The sequence below is a fragment of the Nilaparvata lugens genome, unplaced genomic scaffold, assembly GCF_014356525.2.
Source record: "Nilaparvata lugens isolate BPH unplaced genomic scaffold, ASM1435652v1 scaffold2071, whole genome shotgun sequence".
NCBI classification, from domain to species: Eukaryota; Metazoa; Arthropoda; class Insecta; order Hemiptera; family Delphacidae; genus Nilaparvata; species Nilaparvata lugens.
The window spans coordinates 137,200-160,532 of NW_024090276.1; the positions used below are offsets into that span (position 1 = coordinate 137,200).

Genomic DNA, 23,333 nt, shown 5'->3' on the forward strand with positions numbered 1-23,333 from the left:
TTTTTTCAAGTGAAAAAAAGTGTAAATGTTCCAACTTTTCACGTGAAAAGTACCTGAAACTGAAACTTGAAAATAACGTTTTTTTGTTTCTACATTTTCACGTTATACTGAACTCTCAGAAAAGAACGAATAAAACGGGTTTTTCTACATTTCTTGTCCCACATTTGGTCATTTCTTTCGCATAACAATTTCCAAAAATTCACATGAAAATAACGTTTTTAAAATTCATTTTTACAATATTTTATCGTGAAAAGATGGAGAAGGATTACCTTAATTATTCTGAATGAATAACCTTTTCAATTCTTTATTTTTACATTAAAAAACTATAAATCTTATAAAACTTTTGAATAACCACAATAAAATGTGAAGTAAATTCTCTACCCTAACTTTACAATAATTTTACACAAAACTGAATAAAAATTAAATTCAACTATAAAGTCCTATTCAGACAAATGGATTTTTCTTAGTAAGTAGTGATATATTATGCAATCTAACCGCTGGACACTATAATTACAAAAAGAAAGCCCATTTTCATTTGTAATCATTCAACAGCTGACAAATTTCAAAATTGTTTCATGTAAGCTTTTTTTTCAGCTGTTGGACTTTGTATCAGCCACCAGGGGTGCCCACAAGGGGGGGAGCATGGCGCAATTTGCGCCATCAACATTTTTGGGGGGGGCATGATTTTTTTTTATATTTTATGTAAACATTTTGAATCATGGCTGAAAAATCAAGGTATTAAATAGAGATATTATCCTAATGTAGTTAATTTTAATACTTTTTCCCACCTTTACAATGTTATATTTTGCCAAGTGTAACTCAATATAGAGCATAAAAAATACAATTTATAATATTTTGTATGCAGGAGTTTTAGTAATTTTGAGCCTATGAGTTTGAAGGTAAATCTTTGACAAAAATAAATTATAACTTGAACATCCACTATTATTCTGATTTCCTCTGCTTAATTAATTTTTAATGGTCCTTTGTTCAAGTTTCCTTGCTGTTGCAACTTAATTTTCTTAAAAGCACAATGATAAGTTAAATTGTAATGTACATTTTAATCTAATAATTTTTTTAATCTCGAAAGCGTTTCATGATGATATTAATGTCTATGAAATGGGAATGCAATTATAAACAACATCGCAAACTCTAGTGAATTTGACAGAATAAAAAACTTCTCTTGTCAAAAATTTGTGAAAAATATCAAATTAAGCCAATTTCAATCTTTCAAATCTACACCCTATTTACCACACAGTGATCAAGTAATTATTGTAATGCTTCATTACTTTTTTCTGTTTTGTATAATAGTCCAGTCAAATGGTCGTTTTTCAGGAAACAGCCCGAAAGAATTTTTCGCGACGGTTCTATATGTATTTTGGGGCGCTGAGTTCTAATCTGGAATTTGCTGACACGCCAGAGGGCGGCTTCACCCCCAAACTCCCAAAAAAACAAAAATTTCGGGCTTTTTTCAAGTTCTGTAAAACGGGGTTACTTAAGCCTACAGGGTAACAAAAGCCATTTTGCAAAGTAAATTTCAAGAGCCCATGATGGTAACACTGATTTCAGAAATCCTGGATGTTTATAGATCTATGAGTTGGAAATTGTACAAACTTCAAGCTGATGCAAAAAAAAAATTACTAAGATTTGAAGTGAAGCATTGAAAAATTTTATTATTTGGAGGAAATTTGTACCAAATTTTATACCCCTCATAACTTTATTTGTCCATCCCAGTCTGTTCTCTTTCAAGTTTAGTAACTATTTCGAAACATAACCTCAATTGTCTGTCTAGATGATGCATCAGTTAGTTCTCCAATTTTGAGGTTATTTTTTTCCTGATGCTTCTCTTTTCTCAGCTGGTCTGTCTACGGGGTAACAAAAGCCACAAGAAAAGCCACACTTTTTTGTATGAGTTGAAATGATTATTTATGGTAATCTAGAAAATGTAAATAATTCTTCAAACTATTATTTTTCTCATATAAAACATGAATTTTTTTTCTTTTAGTCTAGTGTATGGATTTAGTTGCTCCAGAAGTGTTAAACTTGAGCCAAAATCTCATTCATTCACTCATTTAATCTTAAAAATAAAAATTGTATTATTTTTCTCCATTAAATTCAGTTTTTTAAACATGAATATTGTTTCTCTTAGTCTAGTGTATGGAATTAGTTACCCCAGGAGTATTCAACTTGAGCCAAACATTCATTTAACATACCTGGTTTTTGTTACCCCATTCCAGGGGGAAACTTAGACCACCATGTTTTTTATATTTTTTCAGGTGAAAAATTGTTCAAATAATTTTTTTATTACATGAAACAATAAGTCAAGATACAGACCCAAGTTTTGCACTAAGTTTCAAATCTGTAAATTGATTTGTCTAGATTCACCAGGTGTTTGAATTTTAAAAGTGGCCTAAGTAACCCCGTTTTACGGTTTTCAATTTAATCTTGAGAACTTTTCGAAAAAAAGCATTCTCTAAAATATTAAAGATAATAAAATTTTCAATATATTGAGTCGTGCAGTACTCTACGATTTTTGATTCCGGAGCTAAGAGTTTTCAAAAAAGGGGTATTTTTTTAAGGGGTTTCCAAAATTATGCAAACCCACCACTTCTACCCTATACAACTAGGATCTTTTTCTAATAATGATAGAAATCCACACATCACGTGAATTAACAATATTAATTCTGAACCGAATTCCTTAGGTACCTATTTTTGAATTTAGTAGTGGTGGGAGGGGGAATACACCCAAAAATAGAAAATCATGTCCTACAGCCAAAATTCAAATTTTCATTATAATACCTTTTCATGGTCTTCCTAACAAAAAGAAACACATTTCGGCTGAAATCACCTTACGAGGGATATGTTCTATGAGAATCACTCGTTAGATTTCAGTATTTCCTAGGGTGGGGCACACATAAGGATACGTCCAGGATCAAAACTTAATCACTTATATAACTTTTGACTGAATGATCACATCTCCACGTACTACAGCTCGTTCATATCAGCACGTCAAGGCGGTTGAAAATCATGTATCATGTCACTAAAATTAGTTAATAGGAAAATAGGAAATTCCTCCTTTAGTGTATTTCAGCCCATATTTCAATGCATAGAAAAATGACCGATTTCTATATTCAAAACTGTGTGTCTCGGTAACTCAAAATGATACTTGGTCTTAATTTGAAGAAAAGAATCTCCTCTTTTATGTGAGGTGAATGATTTTTGTAAAAATATAATCGTGAAGTAAGATACGTTTGTTTAAAAAAATCAAGAAATTGCATATTTCTCTCATTTTCACAGTCTCGACAGTTTTTCGATATAAACAGTAATGCAAGATCAATTTAAGGCAACTCAGCTTATAGAGCATGAAATTTTCTCTAATTTAAGACCAATCGCAAGTTTCTATCATGTATTGTACTCATTTTAGAGACTCTTTAATAACAGTAAAATCGCAAGAAAAATGAGAAAATAAAGATAATCATTTAATTGGCTGTAAATTTTGAACGGTATTGAAAACATAAGTATAATTCATGGAAGTGAAAAGAGGAGAAAATTCATCACAACCTCGACTACTCTTTGGATTTTTTATCTGAAGTGTTTCACAAGATACGCAATGTTGCATATACGAGACTGTGAAAATGGGGGAAATATCACAAATTTCTCGCACATTCAAAGTTGTGTATCTTGTGGAACACTTCAGATAAAAAATCCAAAAAGTAGTCCTGCGCGACCAGTCAATTCACTAGAAATTTTATTATCTTTAATATTATATAGAGAATACTTTCTCTCGATAAATTCAAGGTTCTCGAGATTAAATGGGAAAATTAGAAAAAGTCCAAAATTTTGGGGGTGAAGTCGCCCTCTGGCGTGTCAGCAAATTTCAGATTAGAATTCAGCGCCCCAAAATACATAAAACCAAAATACATACAAATATAGGACCGTCGCGAAAAAATTATTTTGGGGCTGTTTCTTGAAAAACGACCATTTGACTGGACTATAAGTTCTAATCCTATTATATTAAGCGAGCAATTTCTGTATATCTGTTTATGTTTTTCTATTTTTATATCTGGTTATCTGGCTATCTGGTTATATGATTATTTATGTTCAACGGATCTCAGAAACGTCTCTAACGATTTCCACGAAATTCGGAATATAGTAGGTTTATGATATCAAAATTCGATTGCACTAGGTCTCATCCCTGAGAAAACTCCCTGAAGGACATGAAAAGGATAATTCATCCTTGGAAAAATAGATGTTTATTTCGTCGTCTATCGATAACAGAAGATGCGTGTGCCTGTGTGGGAGGTCAGCTGTGTAATCAATTAGCTTATCGTATCTCGCGAGAAATCTAGAAATTTTAATTGACTCGATCAAAATGCAGTAATCGGATTTGTTGACATGAGATGGTATATATCATAATATTCAAACTTGATCATTATTTTACAGTTCTAAGTGATTAGTGAGTGTTATTTTGTTATTCAATTTGGTATGTAAACAATCCAAATTAGAAGTTTTATGTTTTCAAATATTTGGACTAGAAATTTCACTTGGATTCAAGTGTATCCTACTTTTTGGAATATTAAATATTCCAACTATACATTATTTTATAGTGTATGAATCAAAATTCGGGGAAGAAACAGTTTTGGGCTGTGCCTGTTAGTCCTTCCCAATCATTTTAAAGAATTGAGTTCTGTTTATCAATGAATAAATAACGAGCAAAGCTCGGTGCTCCGATATTTGGTGTTAATAGATAGAATTTACAAAATGTACTTGTTCAGATGATATCTTTATTCCAAAAACCAAACCATTTAAAGATACATTTTGTTCGACTTGTGTTATTTACTCCTGTAATGTTAAAAAGTAAATACTACCAACAACACAACATCAGTGACAACCTGTTCCAATTTATGATAAATATCGGGGCACCGAGCTCCGCTCTGGAGTACCTACAAAAGCATATAAAAATTATCACTAAAAATAAATTATAATAAATATTCATAATTCATACAGAAAGGTTCTCTCTAATCACAGTGGATTGAGATTAATTCCCAGAGGATTGCAAAAATTTCTCTCACAAAAGCATGTTTAATTTTAATCCTCATTAATTTCACGAGAACCAAATCACAGAAGACCATCTCAAAAAGATCGCTTATCTGATTGGTTCTACTGGAATTAATCAGAATTAAAATTGAACCGGCTTTTGTACAACTGCCACTAAGTACCTGATTGAATTAGGTATAAAAGTTCACCAGCTGAGTCATAATTTTGTCTCAGTCCCACACACATGCACTCGCTCACTCACTTCCATCATCAACAGGACGAAATTATCAGCTGTTTTTCCAAGGATGGATAAATTCTTTTAATGTCCTTCAGCGAGTTTCCCCAGGGATGAAACCTAGTGCAATCGAATTTTTATATTATAAACCTATGTTCTAAATTTCGTGAGAATCGTTAGAGCCGTTTTCGAGATCTGGTGAAATACAAACATAAACATCTAAACATTTAAACATCAAAACATCTAAACAGAAATTGCTCGTTCAATAGTATAGGATTTAGAATACCTAAACTTGCCGACATTATATATTGTATGAATAAAATCGTTCCAAATTTGTATGAATGTTCAGGTACCAAAATTGCTATGCAATATTCATTTGCAATAAAGAATTATCAACGATATTATTATTCAACTTTTTATAAGTAACCTTAACATTTAAAAAGCAAAGCCTCCCTTACTTATCTTTCAATTTCCTATTAAAATATTTGTCATGTAGTTTTTCCTGATGTAATGTAGTACTTTCTAGTCCTCCCGAAAAAGAACGGGTGCACTGCTAGTCTCAAAAATGATATCAAAAAGATACTTTATTTCTATTTTAAAGAGATAAGAAACGATGTTATATATTTTTACAATATTATGAAAACAGAAAGAACTCCTCACAAGACCAAAGGGGAATAATGTCCTTTGGAAGATTAGAATGTAAGATGTGAATTTTATTGTCATACACTGACTAATGTTAAAAACTAAAGGGTTGGGAATTGGGGTACTTTGGGGGGGGCATTACACTTGGATTGGGGGGGGGGCATGCGCCATTGCCCTTGGGGGGCTGACCCCTGTCAGCCACGGTATTTAGATAAAAACGGTAGTGGTCTTGAAATGTGTGCGCAGTGGCCAGCCAGCTAGATTGCGTCATCACCACCAACCGAGGTTTTCAACATCTATTGGCAATTCAAGAAACTTATTTGCTAAAAACAGATGATTGGATATAAAATGACGTCAGCTACACCGGAAATTTAGCACAAACATGCGCGTGACACCTACCGTCTTCTTCCACATACCGTGGTATCAGCCATTTACTTGTATTAGCTTTGCATCAATAAAACCATAAATGTCTGGATGGCCAATAGGGAGATTTTTGCTTTAATAAAATGGTGAAACAACAATAATTTATATTAAAATTGAATTTATTTTCAAAACATCACAGTTTTCAACTCTTCAATAGTTGGAGACTGTTGTAGATATAATAATGTAACTTTCAGGATAAGTTATTGGTCCAATACTCCACCTTTTGACATACAACTGAATTTCAACTCCTCATAAGCGGGTGTCTTGGGGGTTGTAAATCAAAGATTTTGAATGTAAATACTGTAATATTACATTTTTTCTCGATTGGAATCGAATCTTCAATTCGAGATCTATAAAACTTTATAGTAAATATCAGATTAATCGATATACGGACAACTTTTTGACTGAGAATTTATCGTAAATGATTGTGTTGCATGTTCCATGGTGTCACCGATGCTGAGTTGACAGAATTAACAGATAAATGGATTATTTAAATAGAGATGATATATAAAAAATTAAAATAACAGTTTCAAAATAAAGTTTTATTGAGAACAAATGTAAAATGTGAATTCTAAACTTGTAATTTATAATTTTTTGGTGACGTGTCCATGAAGTCGTCACTGGTTTGAGGTGTCTACAAAGCTTTGCTCTGTTCTTTGTGCTGGCTTCCTTCTTCTCTAAAAATGATGGCTGGCTATGGAAGTATTTTGTGCTCTCTGAATATTTTTCCATTTAATTGAAATTTATAATGTTTTAAATTTAGTTTTGAACAGTTTTATGGTGTTCTAAGTTTGTGTATTTTGATTTGTGTGTATACAAGCCTATAGCCATTGTTTTCAACTGTATAAACTGGATAAGTATTTAGCTCGTAATGATTTTAGATGCTTAAGTGTGTAAGGTATTGTTTTGTATATTGCCAAAATCCTTCTGAAGATTATAAGTTGGTTTGCTCTGAAAACTGGATTTCTCATTCATAGGCGATAGATCCATTCATAGTTTATCAAGTGAAAACATTCAAAACTTAGATGAAGAATCACAAGATTTAGACCTAACCTTAAACAATGACTCAAACGATAGTGTAGCTGTAAGTGAAAACGTTTCAAATGTAACAATTCATGAGAAAGTAGTAGAAATATCAAATGAAACAAGTATGGTAGGAGCTAAAAATGATATAAATCTTATAGCATTCCTAACACAAAGGTTTGATGAGCAAAATGCTAAGATTGATGAGCAAAATGCTAAGATTGATGAGCAAAATGCTAAGATTGATAATTTGAAACAAGATCAAAATGCTAGGTTTGATGATATGAAGCAAGAATTTGCTAGCATAAGACTAGATCAGGTTAGTACAAAGCGGGAAATAAAAGAGATAAATGATACATTAAGTAAAAATCACAAAGAAATAGGTCATCTACAGCAGAAAACTAATGATCTTGAAACATCAATGTTAGATGTAGAAAAATCAATGCAAAACAAAATCATTCAAATTTCTGATCAGGTCAATGAGGTTAATGAAAGAGTAAAAAAAAATAAGATCATAGTTGAGCAACAAAATATGACACAAAATGCTATCAATGTAGAAAATAATGAAAGTATTAAGCATGTTGAAAAAGAGGTTGTAGAATTAAACGAAAAAGTAGACAAGGAAATCAAGGTATTATCCTCTTTGAAAATAGATTGTCAAGAAAATACAGCTGCTATAACTGAGGTTAGGAAAAACATAAATAAAATTAACATGTCAACAAAACCGATGTGTAATCATACTGGTAACAATAGTAATTTCGATAGGTTTGAATTCCAAATGCAAATTGACAAAAAGAATCCAATGCATTTCTTAGTAAACTTGACCGAGTATCTTGAGAGAAATGAAATCACAAACTGGATCAAAATTAAGGGTATTTTGGAAAACAATTTTAATTCAAATTTTGCTCATCGTGATTGGTGGATTTTCATCCGTTTTGATGTAAATAACTTTGAAGAATTTAAAGAGAAATTCATTGCTAGAATGTGGTCAGACGACATTCAGTCATCTGCTAGAAATGATTTGAGATTTGGAAAATATAAGCCAAACTTATCTAAGAATCTTACTGAGTATTATATTTCTCGTTTCAACATTGCTAAGAATCTAATTCCAGCCTTAGATAAAGATACTATTTTCAAGTTTTTGAAAGGTCATTTTGATGAAACCATATATCTACAGCTGCTATTATTCGTAACATTAAGACTAGTGATGAGATTATTTGTTTGTTGAATGAGTTTGACAATACTGACACTTACAAAGTAAACAGACAAATGCCCCGTGATCATAGCAATGCTCAAGCTGGAGGTCAAAATAAAACAATAAGTTTTCATCAGAGTGAACATAGGGATGATAGAAATAGGTCTCAGAATTCAAATGGTGTGATGTTTCATGATAATAATAAGCAGTATCAAGGAGGTAGGAATTATTTCCAAAATCGAAGGTACCAAAATGGACCAAACAATAATGGTCATAGAGATCAAAATTTTCAGAATAATTTCAGAGATAATAGAAATCATCAACTTGTGAATTCAAATCAATCAAATTCAAATCGACCAGCTAACAACTACCAGTTAGATTTCAGCTTCCCACCGCCAGGTTATATGCCTGCTCAAACTTCAAATCAGATGAATGCAAATCGTCCAAGACATAATGTTCCTTTAAACTAATAATGGGACGACGAAACGACAGCCCTGCTCTCCCAGTTAAGGAAAGGTCAAATTTTGATATAGCTGTAGACATGAATAAAATAAATTTTGAATCTGAAACTTTAAACAGGTTTGAAGTAAGAAAACCAGAATTAATCAGTCAAATTCATGTGCAAGAAAATAGTTGTAAGAATTTAAGTAATGAAGTAATGCCTAGTTATCAAGAAAGTCATATTAAAGCATCAAGTGTTAATATGGTACATACTCCAGAAATTCAAGTAGATGAAGCTATGAGTAAATATGAAACTGTTTGTCAAGAAGAACCATACCGTACATGATAGGTTGTATTTTTAATGAACTATTGGAGGAACAAGAGAATACTCCACCTACTGGATATGATTTAGCAGAAATAGAAGTACAAATTTTCAATAAGAAATATCAAATGATTATTGACACTGGCTCTGAGGTAAATGTAATTAATGAGAAACTTGTTGATGAAATGAAGAAAAACAATCTCAAGTTGAACTTAGTACCAGCTCCTAATGTAAGTATAGTTGTAGCTACTGGTATGAGACATAAGAAGGTAAATAAACAGATTATGTTAGAGGTATTTTTTGATAAGTTAGAATTGCCAATAGTTTTTCTTATAGTTCAAGATTTAAATGTAGATATTTTGGTGGGTTGTGATTTCTTAAAAGATGCTGGAGCAATTATTGATTTTAATCAAAATATGATATCATTGAAAGATTGTTGTTTTCCATTTATAAAAAAGGATACCTTGAAGTACAATAGACTTTTTCATGTTAACATAGTAAGAGACCAAGAAACGTTTGATACTTTATGGAATCAGCAGATTGATAATTTAAGATTACAGCTAAGCGATGAATCTCCTGAATTGGTAAACAAATTAATTGAAGTATTTGAAAATAACAAAGATATTTTCTCTGATAGTCCTGGATCTGCAAAAGATTATTTATGTCAACTTAAAATGAAAGATGATGTGAAATTAGATAAGAAGAGTTATCCGATTCCATATCAGTATAGAGATCAAGTCAAGAAAGAATTAAAGAAAATGTTAGATCAGAAAATCATTGAACCAGGTAGCTCTGAATATACAAGCCCTATGGTAGTAGTGAAAAAGCCAAATAATGAAATTCGATTATGTTTAGATGGAAGAGAAATAAATAAGTACATAATAAGGGATTTTACAGAAACTGAACCAATAGATAACTTAATCATTCGATTCAATAAGTGCAACTACATTAGCAGTTTTGATCTCACTCAAGGTTTCAATCAGGTAAAATTAACTGAAGATAGTAAAAAGTATGTAGCTTTCAATGTTTTTGGACAGACTTATCAATATACACATCTACCATTTGGTTTGAATATTAGTGGTTCTGAATTTATCAAGTGCTTGTACAAAATGCTAGGTGAAGAGGTTTGTGAGTTTACTATTGCTTATATTGATGATCTTGCCATTTCTAGTATATCTCTTCAACAACATATCAGTCGAATTGAATTATTATTCAATAAGTTAAGGGAAAGTAATTTGAAGTTGAAACTGAATAAATCGAAATTTATTGCAGATAAGATAAAGTATTTGGGTTTTATTATAAGTAAAAATGGTATTGAAGCAGATGACTCTAAGCTAAATGCTATTCAGAAATTTCCCATTCCTCAAAATTTGAAACAATTGCAGTCATTCATAGGTCTCTGTAATTTTTACAGAAAGTTTCAGAAAAATTATTCATATCTGACAAATCGTTTTAAGCATCTTCTATGCAAGAAAAATAAATTCATTTGGACTGAAAAAGATAATGATACCTTTCAAGAAATTAAAGATAGGTTCATCGACTGTGTGATCTTGAAACATCCTGATTATAACAAAAATTTCATTTTGGCCACTGATGCCAGTGATGTAGGAATTGCAGCTGAGTTATTTCAGGAAGGTGAAGATAAGGAACACTGTGTCATTGCATATGCTAGCAGAAGCTTAACGAAATCTGAATTAAATTACACAATATGTGAGAAAGAATGTTTAGCTGTATTATTTGGCTTAATGAAACTTCAAAATTATTTTGGTAATCAAAAAATAGTTGTCCGTACAGATCATAAAGCCTTGACCTTTTTAAAAAAATGTAAGATAGGACATGGTCGTTTGGGAAGATGGATTCTTGCATTACAGAATTTTAATATTGAGTGGGAATTTGTAGCAGGAAAGGATAACATTGTGCCAGATATCATTTCTAGAACTGATTATGAAGGTAATTTAGAAAATCGAAATTCAAATGAATTCAAGGTATTAAATATCATTAAGAGTGATAACAAGTTAATCGAAATAGTAAAGAAAATCAAAGAATTTCAAAAAGATGATGTTTGGTTAAAAAATGTAAGAGAAAAGTTAGAGACAGGTAATTTGAATATCAACAAATTTTTTAAAGTAAATGATGATCTTTTGTTCACTAGAAAATCTGGAAAGAATAGTTTTTGGAAAGTTTGTGTGCCTTCAGCACTGTATGAAGAATTGATAGTTGAATTTCATGAAAGATTAGGTCATGTAGGTATATCAAAAACATGCAAATTTATTGAAGAAACTTTTTACATAAAAGATTGTTACAGACTTGTTACCAAAACTATAAGATACTGTAAGTATTGTCAACTTGTAAAGACATCAAATGAAAAGAAATTATTAGAAATGCATACCATAATTTCTGAGAAAAAACATCACAAAGTGTTCATTGATGTTTATGGAGAATTACCAGGTGGCAAATACAAATGGATGTGCATTATTCATGATGGCTTTACTAAGTTTACAAAGTTGTATCCTATAGTTAAGGCTAACGCCCATAATTTAGTAAAAGTTGTTGAAAAATATGTAAATGAATTTGGTAAATTTGAATATATAATCAGTGATAATGGTACTTGTTTTCAAAGCAGATTGTGGAAAGAATCTATGGAAAGATTAGGTATAAAATATTACTACATTTCAGTTTATCATCCCCAGGCAAATCTTAGTGAAAGACCATTGAAAGAGGTCAATCGCATATTGAGAACTTACGTTCCTGTAAATAAGCATAATATTTGGTACAAGTATATTGATAAGGTTGAATTTGTCATCAACAACAATTTTCATGAATCAACTGGTCACATACCCATGGAGCTTATGATGAATCATAAATTGGCACATCTTGTTTTTAAGTATATCAAATATCCTGTAGAAAATGAGTTTGAACTTGAAGAAGAAGGTATCAGAAACAAACGAATACTGTACAGAATAAAGAATAGAGGTGTCATCAGAAGATTCAAACAGAATATACATAATAAACCCAAGTATAAATTCAAGGTTGATGATCTAGTTGTAATTCGAAATTACATTTTGTCGAGCAAGCTGAAGAAGTTTTCTGCCAAGCTGTGTCCTAAATATCGTGGACCTTACATAGTAAGAGATGATCTCAATAAAGGGTGTTTCAAACTTGAAGAGATAAGTACAGGTAAAATTATGAGAGTCAATCAATATATGATGAAGAAATACCATCAGAAAGCACACAATGATTAGGAATCCTGTGTTATGCCGGGATTCAGAATAGCATAATCGCTACGCAGTGTATGGTAAGAGTCCATAATTGTGTCTTTTTTCTTTCCTGTAGCCTATTTTTCTTGGCCCTTAATCTTTTCAAATTTCGATTCTTTCCTGTCTTTGTGTAATGTTCAGTAAATTTCTTCTATTATGCATATCTTAACCAATCTTGTCCATAGTCATTTAAATTTGTATTTTTCTGAAATAATTTTGGAAGTTAAAATAGTAGCTTATTTTCCTAATCTTTAAATTGTTGATAAAACTTAACTTTTCTAAAATCTATCCATTGTAGTGTAAATGATTGTTTGCTTGCGGTATATTTTTTCATCAGTTATTACATATTTTAATTATGTCTATTTTTCTTGTCAAGTATCATATTAGGTAATTAGGTTTTTCAGAGCAAAATTATGTCCCATGTTCTCATCTTTCATTGCATATCATGCCATAAGCCATATGTAATTAGGTTATAGTTTTCTTCTGGGCTTTTAACCCATTTTGCATTTTATATATTTTGTTTTGCTGTCCAATACTTTGGATTTTTGGTAGACAAGTAGGTGTGATTCTTTTAGAGGTGTGGGCGTGAACCACATATGGCTGGACTCAATTATCTGACCTACTTGTTTGCGATATAAAAACTTTAAGACTGCAACATCAAATGTTTGTAAAAACTTTTGCATACTTTTGTTTTTGTGGTCCGATACTAGAGTCTGCTATCACATTGCCTTACAGACATCTAGGAACTCTCCACCCAGTCACAATAGTCAACATATTTTTTCCTTCACCAGTTGTTTTTGTGGGAGTGATAGCTCACAATTATAACAAATTAGAGTCATACTTGGAATCTACAAAATTCCATAGTAGTATATTTTATTAAATATACTTCCTTATGAAAGTTCAGTACTGACATGTAGGATAGGCTCTAATTAATCTTTCTCTTCCTTGTATTATTTAGGAAATTTATTTACCAAATTTTCTTTTTCTCTTGTTTGTATTTTTTAGGGAACTTATTTACCCATTATCCATCTTGATCGTCTTTGTATTGTAATCTTGAAATGTTTGTACTTATTATACAGTTTTCAAATTCTGAAATTATTTAAAAAATAAATGGTTCAATTTAGAACATTCTGAAATTTAATCTTATGTATAAATTCTTTTGTTATAATAAATAAACTTTAAAATTTGAAAGTATTAATGAATTGTGTAGCCATATATATGAGATGTATTAATGAAAGTTAACTTGAATAATGTTTTCATTAAATAAAAACGTTTTGTCATATTATTAATTGAAAGGAGTTAAAGTTAAAATTTCTCTAACGTTTTTGTAATTGATGTCTTTTTATAAATTTTTAAAACTGTTTATTCTATAAATTTTGATATGATTGATTATCGTTTGAAATGGATGCTGGAGTGTATGTAGAATTTTTAGTGGGGTTTGTTGATTAGAATTTTGCTGGTATGTGATTCTTTTTTGAGATGGAAACCCATTATTGCCTAAAGAAGGAATAACAGAGGTTATGACTTAGAGAGGCAGTAATGAGATAATATTTTTTTGTGTTGATTAATAATGTTGATTGCCATAGATGCAGATGATTACTTATGAATATTGATTGCCTTTGAAGCAAAATATTATTGATGTTTTGAATGATTTCTTGTTTAATGATTGATAGTAAAGTTTCGTCTCATGAAATGTAGTTTGTGTTTAGAACATTGAAAAGTCGAAATAAACTATAGTATCCAACAAACGATGATTAATAATATTGAATAATTTGCTTTTTATAAAATATTTGAACAATGAATAAATGAGAATGAAATTATTTTTTCTATTGAAATTTTGTAATTGATGTCTCCAAATTTCACAATTTATGTATTGCTGACTGTATAATAAGATGTTAACAAATTTCATTTTTATATTGATTATATACTTAGAAATAATTTTCATGTGTATTAGATTGTATTGATAGCCTAATCAAAATTTTCCTTTTAGTTTACAAGCATTTTAAGATAACAGGTACAGCATGGACATTAACATTGAAATAATTATCAAGTGAATCTCGAAATCGGCAACAAGTGAACGCCATGAAGAGTGTTAAGAACATTTGGGTGATTTTCGAACTAGTGTGACTCATGATGTCAATATCTACACCAATAACTACATCAATATCTACACTGATGCCTATGCCAATATCAACGCCAATATCTGCTCTGATGTCAATGTCAACGCCAATATCTACACCAATAACTACGCCAATATCTACACCAATATTTACACCAATAACTACGCCACTATCTACACTGATGCCTATGCCAATATCTATGCCAATGCCTGCGCCGATGCCTGTGCTGATGCCAATGCCAATATCTACGCCGATGCCTGCGCCGGTGCCAATGCCTGTGCCAATGTTGATGCCAACGCCAATGCCGACACCAAAGCATACGCCAATGACAATGCCAACGCCTATTGCTGACCATGTAACTCAAACTTCAACACTACCACATTACCTGGTGGTAATTGCCATCCATGTTCACGTTCGCAACTTTGAATTCAGAATAACAGTCACAGTATCATGAAAGAATTGATTCAAAAATTCTCTCCTAAATTATTCCTGTATGCAGAACTCTAAACCTTGAAAGCTGAAAATATCAAAAAACCAAACCTTACCTAAATTAATCCTCACCTAAGTTAATCCTGAATGCAGCGTCTATCTCTTTTCCAAAAAACAAATTACATTGTCATTTCAAGCCTGAAATGTACATTGTATAATTACAAATATGATACAAAATTTACGTGACTCTGTATCGAGTTTGGTATGCAGCCGTCTACTACAAGCATGAGGCAATGCTAACTGAGATGACACCTGTATCGAGTTTGGTATGCAGCCGTCTACTACAAGCATGAGGCAATGCTAACTGAGATGTCACCTGTATCGAGTTTGATATGCATCAGTCGACTACAAGTATCAGCCCAACACTACGTACATCCAGATCAGCCCAACACTACAAGTATTCGGATCAGCCCAACACTAATGTCATCACACTGGAGTCACACTTAACTGAAAATCATACTGAGTGCCTTAACAGACTGTTTTCCAAAATTTGCATCGATAAAATCAACCACGTCAATAGTGAAAGAAATGAACATTTTTTGATTTATTGAAATTTTATGTGAAAATTAAATGTAACAATTCATCAATTCATTTGAAAAAAAAAATAATAATAATTTTTTATTCAACATACTAAATTTTTTTTTATGCAATAAAAATTGAATTTTTCTATCTATTAAATTTATGTGCAATTTCAAAAAAATATTCTTTATATATTAAACTCTCTGTTGAGATATTTTCCTTTAAATTATAAAGCTAAATCAAAAGTAATTTTGATATTCTATACTTTGAAATATTGTTTGGAAACATATAACAAATGCTATTGATGAATTTTTATAATAATTTTCAATATTATAGGACAACATGTAATGTTTTTATAGAAAAAATTGTTACTGTTCTCGAATTTACAATTCAACAATTTCCATTTGGGTCAATGTAATTTTTTTCTTTAAATTTTCAAACAGTGAAATTTTTTATGTCAAGAGGGGGGTATTTGTAATATTACATTTTTTCTCGATTGGAATCAAATCTTCAATTCGAGATCTATAAAACTTTATAGTAAATATCAGAGTAATCGATATACGGACAACTTTTTGACTGAGAATTTATCGTAAATGATTGTGTTGCATGTTCCATGGTGTCACCGAGGCTGAGTTGACAGAATTAACAGATAAATGGATTATTTAAATAGAGATGATATAAAAAATTAAAATAACAGTTTCAAAATAAAGTTTTATTGAGAACAAATGTAAAATGTGAATTATAAACTTGTAATTTATAATTTTTTGGTGACGTGTCCATGAAGTCGTCACTGGTTTGAGGTGTCTACAAAGCTTTGCTCTGTTCTTTGTGCTGGCTTCCTTCTTCTCTAAAAATGATGGCTGGCTATGGAAGTATTTTGTGCTCTCTGAATATTTTTCTATTTAATTGAAATTTATAATGTTTTAAATTTAGTTTTGAACAGTTTTATGGTGTTCTAAGTTTGTGTATTTTGATTTGTGTGTATACAAGCCTATAGCCATTGTTTTCAACTATATAAACTGGATAAGTATTTAGCTCGTAATGATTTTAGATGCTTAAGTGTGTAAGGTATTGTTTTGTATATTGCCAAAATCCTTCTGAAGATTATAAGTTGGTTTGCTCTGAAAACTGGATTTCTCATTCATAGGCGATAGATCCATTCATAGTTTATCAAGAATCTATTACGTTGGAGCCGATAACTATCCTTAGGTTAATAGGTGAAAAATGCTATCCAACCGATTTAGGAGAAATTGGTAGCACGGCAATACCCATTGTGTATTATCTTAAAAGCCTTCTCAAAACGAGAAAGATGAAATCAATAAAAATCTTCTATGATACTTTTATCCAAAATGGCGGCTGATTGAAGTTTTGGTTTTTAAAGAAATAATTGATAAAATTCAATCAGCCGCCATTCTGGATAAAAGTATCATAGATTTTTATTGATGTCATCTTTCTAGTTTTAAAAAGGCCTTTATAATGATGTATCACACAATGGGTGTTTACATTAAAAATATTTGAGTTATAACCCCTAGTGGAAGTGATCAATAGAGATCAATAAAAAATTTTTATTGATATCAATAGGTATTTGGGACAATACACATCAATAGTTATCCACTAGCCATAGCCTAAAGCTTACCGCTTGTCTTTCAAAGTTAATTTTTATTGAAACGAGCATACGGTATGCATATTAATCTTATAATAATATAAGTAATACCGTTAAGCTTATTATCAGCGCGAGCAAAGAGTAAATATATATTATAAATCTCTGAATTATGAATAATAATAAACCATAAATACTCCGAAACAAATAACCATTAGGCTAATTTTGTCAAAATTTATACTGTATTCAAATAACAGACTCCCATCTACTACCAGTTCAAGAACTAAATTATCTAAAACGTTTACTGTATTCTTTGGTAAATTTACAGAATGTGGAATCCCCTTTGTTTTTAGGAGCTTTAGCATCGGGCATACCCGGTCAGTTGAAGGGCTATCAAGAAGCTTTTAAAAAATTTGGAAGCGGTAAAGTGACCTGGAGTGAATTATTTGAGCCTTCGATAAAGTTATGTCAAGATGGGTTTCCAGTGACTGATCAGTTTCGCAATAGTATGAAAGCCATAACAAAAGCATGCATGAAATCAGATGATAAGATGAAAAAGACTGGAGCACTTTGGTAGGTGAAAACTTCATTCAAATCTATATTGTACTACAGAGGTACGGTAAGTTGAGTGTCAAGTCATAATAGCCTACCTATTGGAGGGAACAGATAAGCAGGACATTCGATTTTTGTCTGTATCTGTATCTATATCCTACTATTTTGAAATACGTACGTCGACCAGGGTGACTTTGTCTACCCCGGGGTGACTTTGTCCCACCTCGCGGAAAAAGATTCAAACCAGTTTTTCTGATCTCTGTTATCAGATATCAATGTTTAACATTGATATCCGTAGCCCTGATCATTATGTAGGTTCCACAATCGATATCTTGTCGAATCTCGATATAGTACTTAAATTATCGACATAAAACCTAACTGCTTGCTTCATCTTGTGATTTTGTTGTCTGAAAACTTTGTATTAGAAAACTTAAAACTAAAAGACTTATGATATCGGCGAGTACATTTCATTTTTGTCTTTTTATTATATTTCAATTGGTATATCCATGATATCCAGAGTTGAATTGGATAGGGTTCTGTTACTAGTTAAATACAACAATGGTCATTTTTAGGTTGAATTTGGGTTGACTTTGTCCCAGTATGAAAATTGTGTTATTATGCAGGATATTTGCATTCAAATACAATTCAAAATATTATAAATATCATGTATTCTACCTAATAAAACAAAATATCCACCTTGCTTGAAATCAATAAAACGTTCTCAATATTCATTTATCACTGATTCTGCAGCTGGAGCCAACATGCCTCGACCCTGCAAAAGATTTTTAGACAGGCGGAAACTAAAAATTTTTCAATAGATAATTCGTGTTTTTTTTTTTTTTTTTTGAAGTGGATTTCATTTGTTTTTAATGTAATTATTCATTTTGGAGGCTAACAGTTGGTTTCACTTTGCATAACTCTTGAAAATTAACTTTTCCATATATTTTTCAAAGTGAGACAAAGTCACCCCAACCCCTGGTTGACATTGTCTCTTTTATTTTCAAAAAAATATATCTTTGTTTAAGTTGAGAAAAATTCTTACTTTTTAGAATGGAAAATAATCTTCAAACATTGCAGAATACAATAAAAATATTTCAGATGATACGTTTGAACTAGAGTATTGATTGAAAGCTGTTTAAAATCTCAACTCCCCATAATTGGGACTAAGTCACCCCGGTTTACCGGTACCTAACTATTGGTACCATACTTATAACTATCGCTGTATTTTTGTCAATTTTTTTACTAAAAGCCTCACAGAGCCTATGACAGAGCTTACGAAGACTATAATGGGGTTGTCTTAGCATGCCTGCTATTTTCCCACTGACGTGCCTCTTTGACCCAGCTATCAATCAACTCACAGTAGAAAAGACACCAGCAGGACATTCTAGAATCTCTGTACCTAACAGCAGGTCAATTTTTGCTTTATTATCTAGGGCTACAATAGGAGATGCAGAAAATACACAGACTGTTCATGTGGATAAAATTCAATCGATTAAATTGACTCAGTTAGCTGAAACTTTGAAAACTATTGCCAACTCACCAAAGCAAGCTGACGAGTTCTACAAAGGATCGCTGACTAAGCAATTTGTAGACGATATAAAACAAGAAGGCGGCATTATTACAGAAGAGGATTTGGCGGATTACTCGTAAGTTTTGCTTTTTTTTCTTGACATTCATTTTTCCCCCAAGTACTATAGCCTACAGTATTTTATAGGCCTAAAAATAAATCAAGCTATCTATATGTATAGAAGCGAAATGGCACTGACTCACTCACTCGCAGAACTAAAAATCTACTGGACCAAAAACGTTCAAATTTGGTAGGTATGTTCAGTTGGCCCTTTAGAGGTGCACTAAGAACGGAATTGGAAAAATTTCCAAAGATACGCCCAAAATCTGCGTTTTTCCAGCGTTTTCTCAGCTTTATCGAGAACAAATGAACAGAAAATGTTCAAATTTAGTACAGAAGCTCAGCTGGGGTGTAATAATGTTGTGTTAGATGGAATTTGAAATAACGCCAAAGATATGCCAAAAATTAATAAATAATTGATCAATTTAAAATGTCTAGAAAAAATGCTAAATAAACATAGAGCATTCTGTCCTATCGTACCGTGACGTGTCGTCCCAGAATGTGAGTGTGAGCGCTGTTATCAGGTCTGGCTGATAGCTGTAGCATAGTATACACCTCTATAGTATTAGAGGTGGCTATGGCTGTAGGCTAGTCTACAACGTTGATGGCAAGATACAATTTTCAAGATGTTCGATGTTTTTGAATGGGTACCTAGTATTTTAGTGAACTGTCTACTAACGTTGATGGAAAGATACATTTTCAAGATGTTCAATGTTTTTGAACGGGTAGTATTATAGTCCACTAGACAGCTGATTTATTATGAATAATTCTAGAGTCTGATTTTTACGGTAATATTGGCGTTCAAAGGAGACTCCTTTTCCTTTTGTAGTATCCTTAAAATGCAAAATATTTCGAAAACCGTATACGTTGACGCGAAATTCAGAAAGGAACATACCGGTACCTGTCAAATTTCATGAAAATCTATTGCTCCGTTTCGCTGTGAATGCGGAACATATAAACATAAATATAAACAACAATAAAAACATATAAACATTTAAACATAAAGAGAAATGTAAAACCGTCGACTTGAAACTTAAACCTCACTTCGCTCGGTCAATTAGATTTTTATACAATTTAAGAAATAAAATAAAACAGGTCGAGAAACACAAGATCTTTTTTGCTTTCTTTCCAAGTATTGCGTGAATTTTCTGGTTCCCCCCGCAGAAGACACTTTGCCATGGGGGCACATATTGACTATAACCGAATGTATTTCTCACAATTACACTATCAAGTATTATACAGTAGAAAAGATGTATGCATGATATAGGGTATGGTAAATTTTAATGGTCTAATTTAATAGTTCATGTTTTATAAATAATATTTTATATTCTAAATACCGTCCATAACAATCTCAAAAAAAAAAATATTTGAAGAGGCAATAATGGACCTCTATAGGGATCAAAATTAATCAAAGATTTGTTTCTCTATTAGACCTTCATTTAATATTATCAAATATTTGATAAAATGGACTGTTACTCCATGAAAGACTGTTGATCAAATATAATATCCAAACATAATTTCCAAATATAATATCCTTTAATAGTTTTTTCTTCATTATTTGTTATTAATTATTGTTTGTTTGAATCATTATTGATTGTTTAGATAATTTTTCATTTGCATTTTTTCGCATTTTCCATCTTTATAGAGTGATCTGGCAAGAAGCAGTTTCAACAGATATTGGGCATGAGGGGGACTCGAAGTTGACTTACTTAGCAGCTCCTCTGCCGAGCTCAGGGGTGTTCACCAATTATGCAATGAAAATATTCGATAACGGAACATTGCAAGGCTCAAGCATTGTTGACCCTGATAGCCTGAGTTTCATAATCACCGGCTTCAAATTTGCTTTTGCCCAGCGCTCCAACTGTGGCGATCCATCGAATAACGCAAGTAGCAAAAGTTGTGTAAGTTTCAATCAATTGATTTTTAAATTTGCATTACATATCTACGCTTAATGTACGTAGCCACGAGTTAAGTGGAAGAGGGGGCTCTTATTGCCTCAACTTCGCCCACATCACTTTTTGTCATGTTATTAAGTGAAAATAAAAGACATTCATCTATCTATCTATCTATCTATCTATCTATTTTAATCAACATACACATTGACAAATTTGCAATCGCATAGCTGGTGTGGCGACCCATGAAAAAAGACGAAAATATAGCCTAGGTAATTATAGTGCAGTAGTTGAGTTTGGATAAATAAATAAAGCGATTCTATTGCCAGCCAAGGAAGCACAAGACAACTTCAATATATCTTCAACATTAAACATGAAATAATTATCAGAAGGTCCGTCTATTTTTCCTCTATCAATAACACTTTGAAGATAATTTAAACTACTGGATGAGTAGATAAATAGTTATTTTGCTACGTGCATTAAGATTACATTTGTAAGAGTCAATTAATTTTAACTTTCAGTCATTACAACCTCCTAAAGTGATTAATTATTATTAATAAAGCAGTTTTTCTGGCTCCCCGAAATTCAAATTTTGTCACTTGAGTTAACGGTTTTTTTTAATGGATTGAGAAATAGATCGAGTATCACTTTTTCTCATCAATGTTTGTTTCCATTACGAACTGCTTGTTAAAAATCACTTTTGAACAACTAAATTTATTACGACATAGCAGTCAGGTACCTGACTGCCTGACTGCTATTTACCGACATACCTGACTGCTATGTCGCAAAGTTAGTCTCTAACGTTGGCTATGTCGTAATTTAGTTGTTCAAAAGTGATTATCATTATTTTTTTAACAGGAGACTATCAATAAAATAGTACGGTATTGTTTCTATGATAATAATATTCATTTCCTTGTGAGAGCTTTTCAAAGTATTTTGAGTATTTCAATATAGTTTTTAAGTATAGATGTGAACTAAGAAAAAATATATCACAGCCTCCTTAGAAACCTATTACCGTAACTACAGTAATTTTGTATAACCAGGTCATATATAGTTAAGCTGGGTTTACACCAGAGTTATTAACAAAATGTTAATAACCTTATCCTTATAGATTCTATTAGATTGAACATAATTTAATCATACATATTATGATGAACATATATGTGTTTGTCAAGTTCCGTTCAATATCTAATAGAATCTATAAGGAGTAAGTTATTAACATTTTGTTAATAACTTTGGTGTCAACCCAGCTTTACTGTAACCGTAACTATCAAATTAGTTAGTTTCTTCTAGTTTTCTTAAAACTCAACTTTTGACACTTGACGGGTTACTGAAATAGTTGATTGAATAAATCTCTTCCAACAGAAAATTAGCAGCATGTTTGAGGACGATGCGTTGAAAAAAGTGCGTGCGGAAATAAAAGCGGCTGACGCGTCTCATGATCAAGACCTTTTTTACTGGGGCGCAGAGTATGACTTCAAGGAGGATTTTGGTGGAGCTAGTGTAGTCGTCTATGCGAATGGAGACGCCGTTTCTGTTACTAGTTCACTCAACTCCCTGTGAGTCAAGTCTGTTGGAATACAATATGCTAAATCAACATGCATAGTGCTACAAACTCAATAATTAATCTATTATAATATTATTCAAACACAATGCATTATCAGCAATAATATTGTAAGAATCTTAATTAGATACGAACAGGTGTAACCTGTGTTTGTGAAAAACAAAAATCTGGTGTGGCTCACTCACACAACTTTCCTTACCGTTATGAAAATTGATCAACTGACGCTAGTGTTCCCGCGCATATCAAATCTACTATTCTGAGATCTGAGACAGCTGGTGACAGGACGATAGCGCTGCAGACACACGAAGTCTGCTATCTCTTCATAGTGAATGATTTAATAGAATCAACAGTTGCCAACAGTTTGCAATTGAATAATCTTATTTTCTCGCATTTCGAGC

At 31.7% G+C, this 23,333-nt stretch overlaps 1 protein-coding gene across 1 annotated transcript in view; it reads left to right on the forward strand.

The window, feature by feature from the left end:
* Nucleotides 1-22,930, forward strand: part of LOC111051055 (glutathione hydrolase 1 proenzyme) — a gene marked incomplete at its 3' end in the record, with an annotated part of 91,327 nt that extends 68,397 nt beyond the window's left edge. The window contains 4 exon segments of the mRNA XM_039443912.1: nucleotides 17,654-17,873; nucleotides 19,286-19,498; nucleotides 21,125-21,380; nucleotides 22,737-22,930. Of these exon segments, the coding sequence (XP_039299846.1) occupies nucleotides 17,654-17,873; nucleotides 19,286-19,498; nucleotides 21,125-21,380; nucleotides 22,737-22,930 (883 nt within the window).
* Nucleotides 22,931-23,333: the final 403 nt, after the last annotated feature.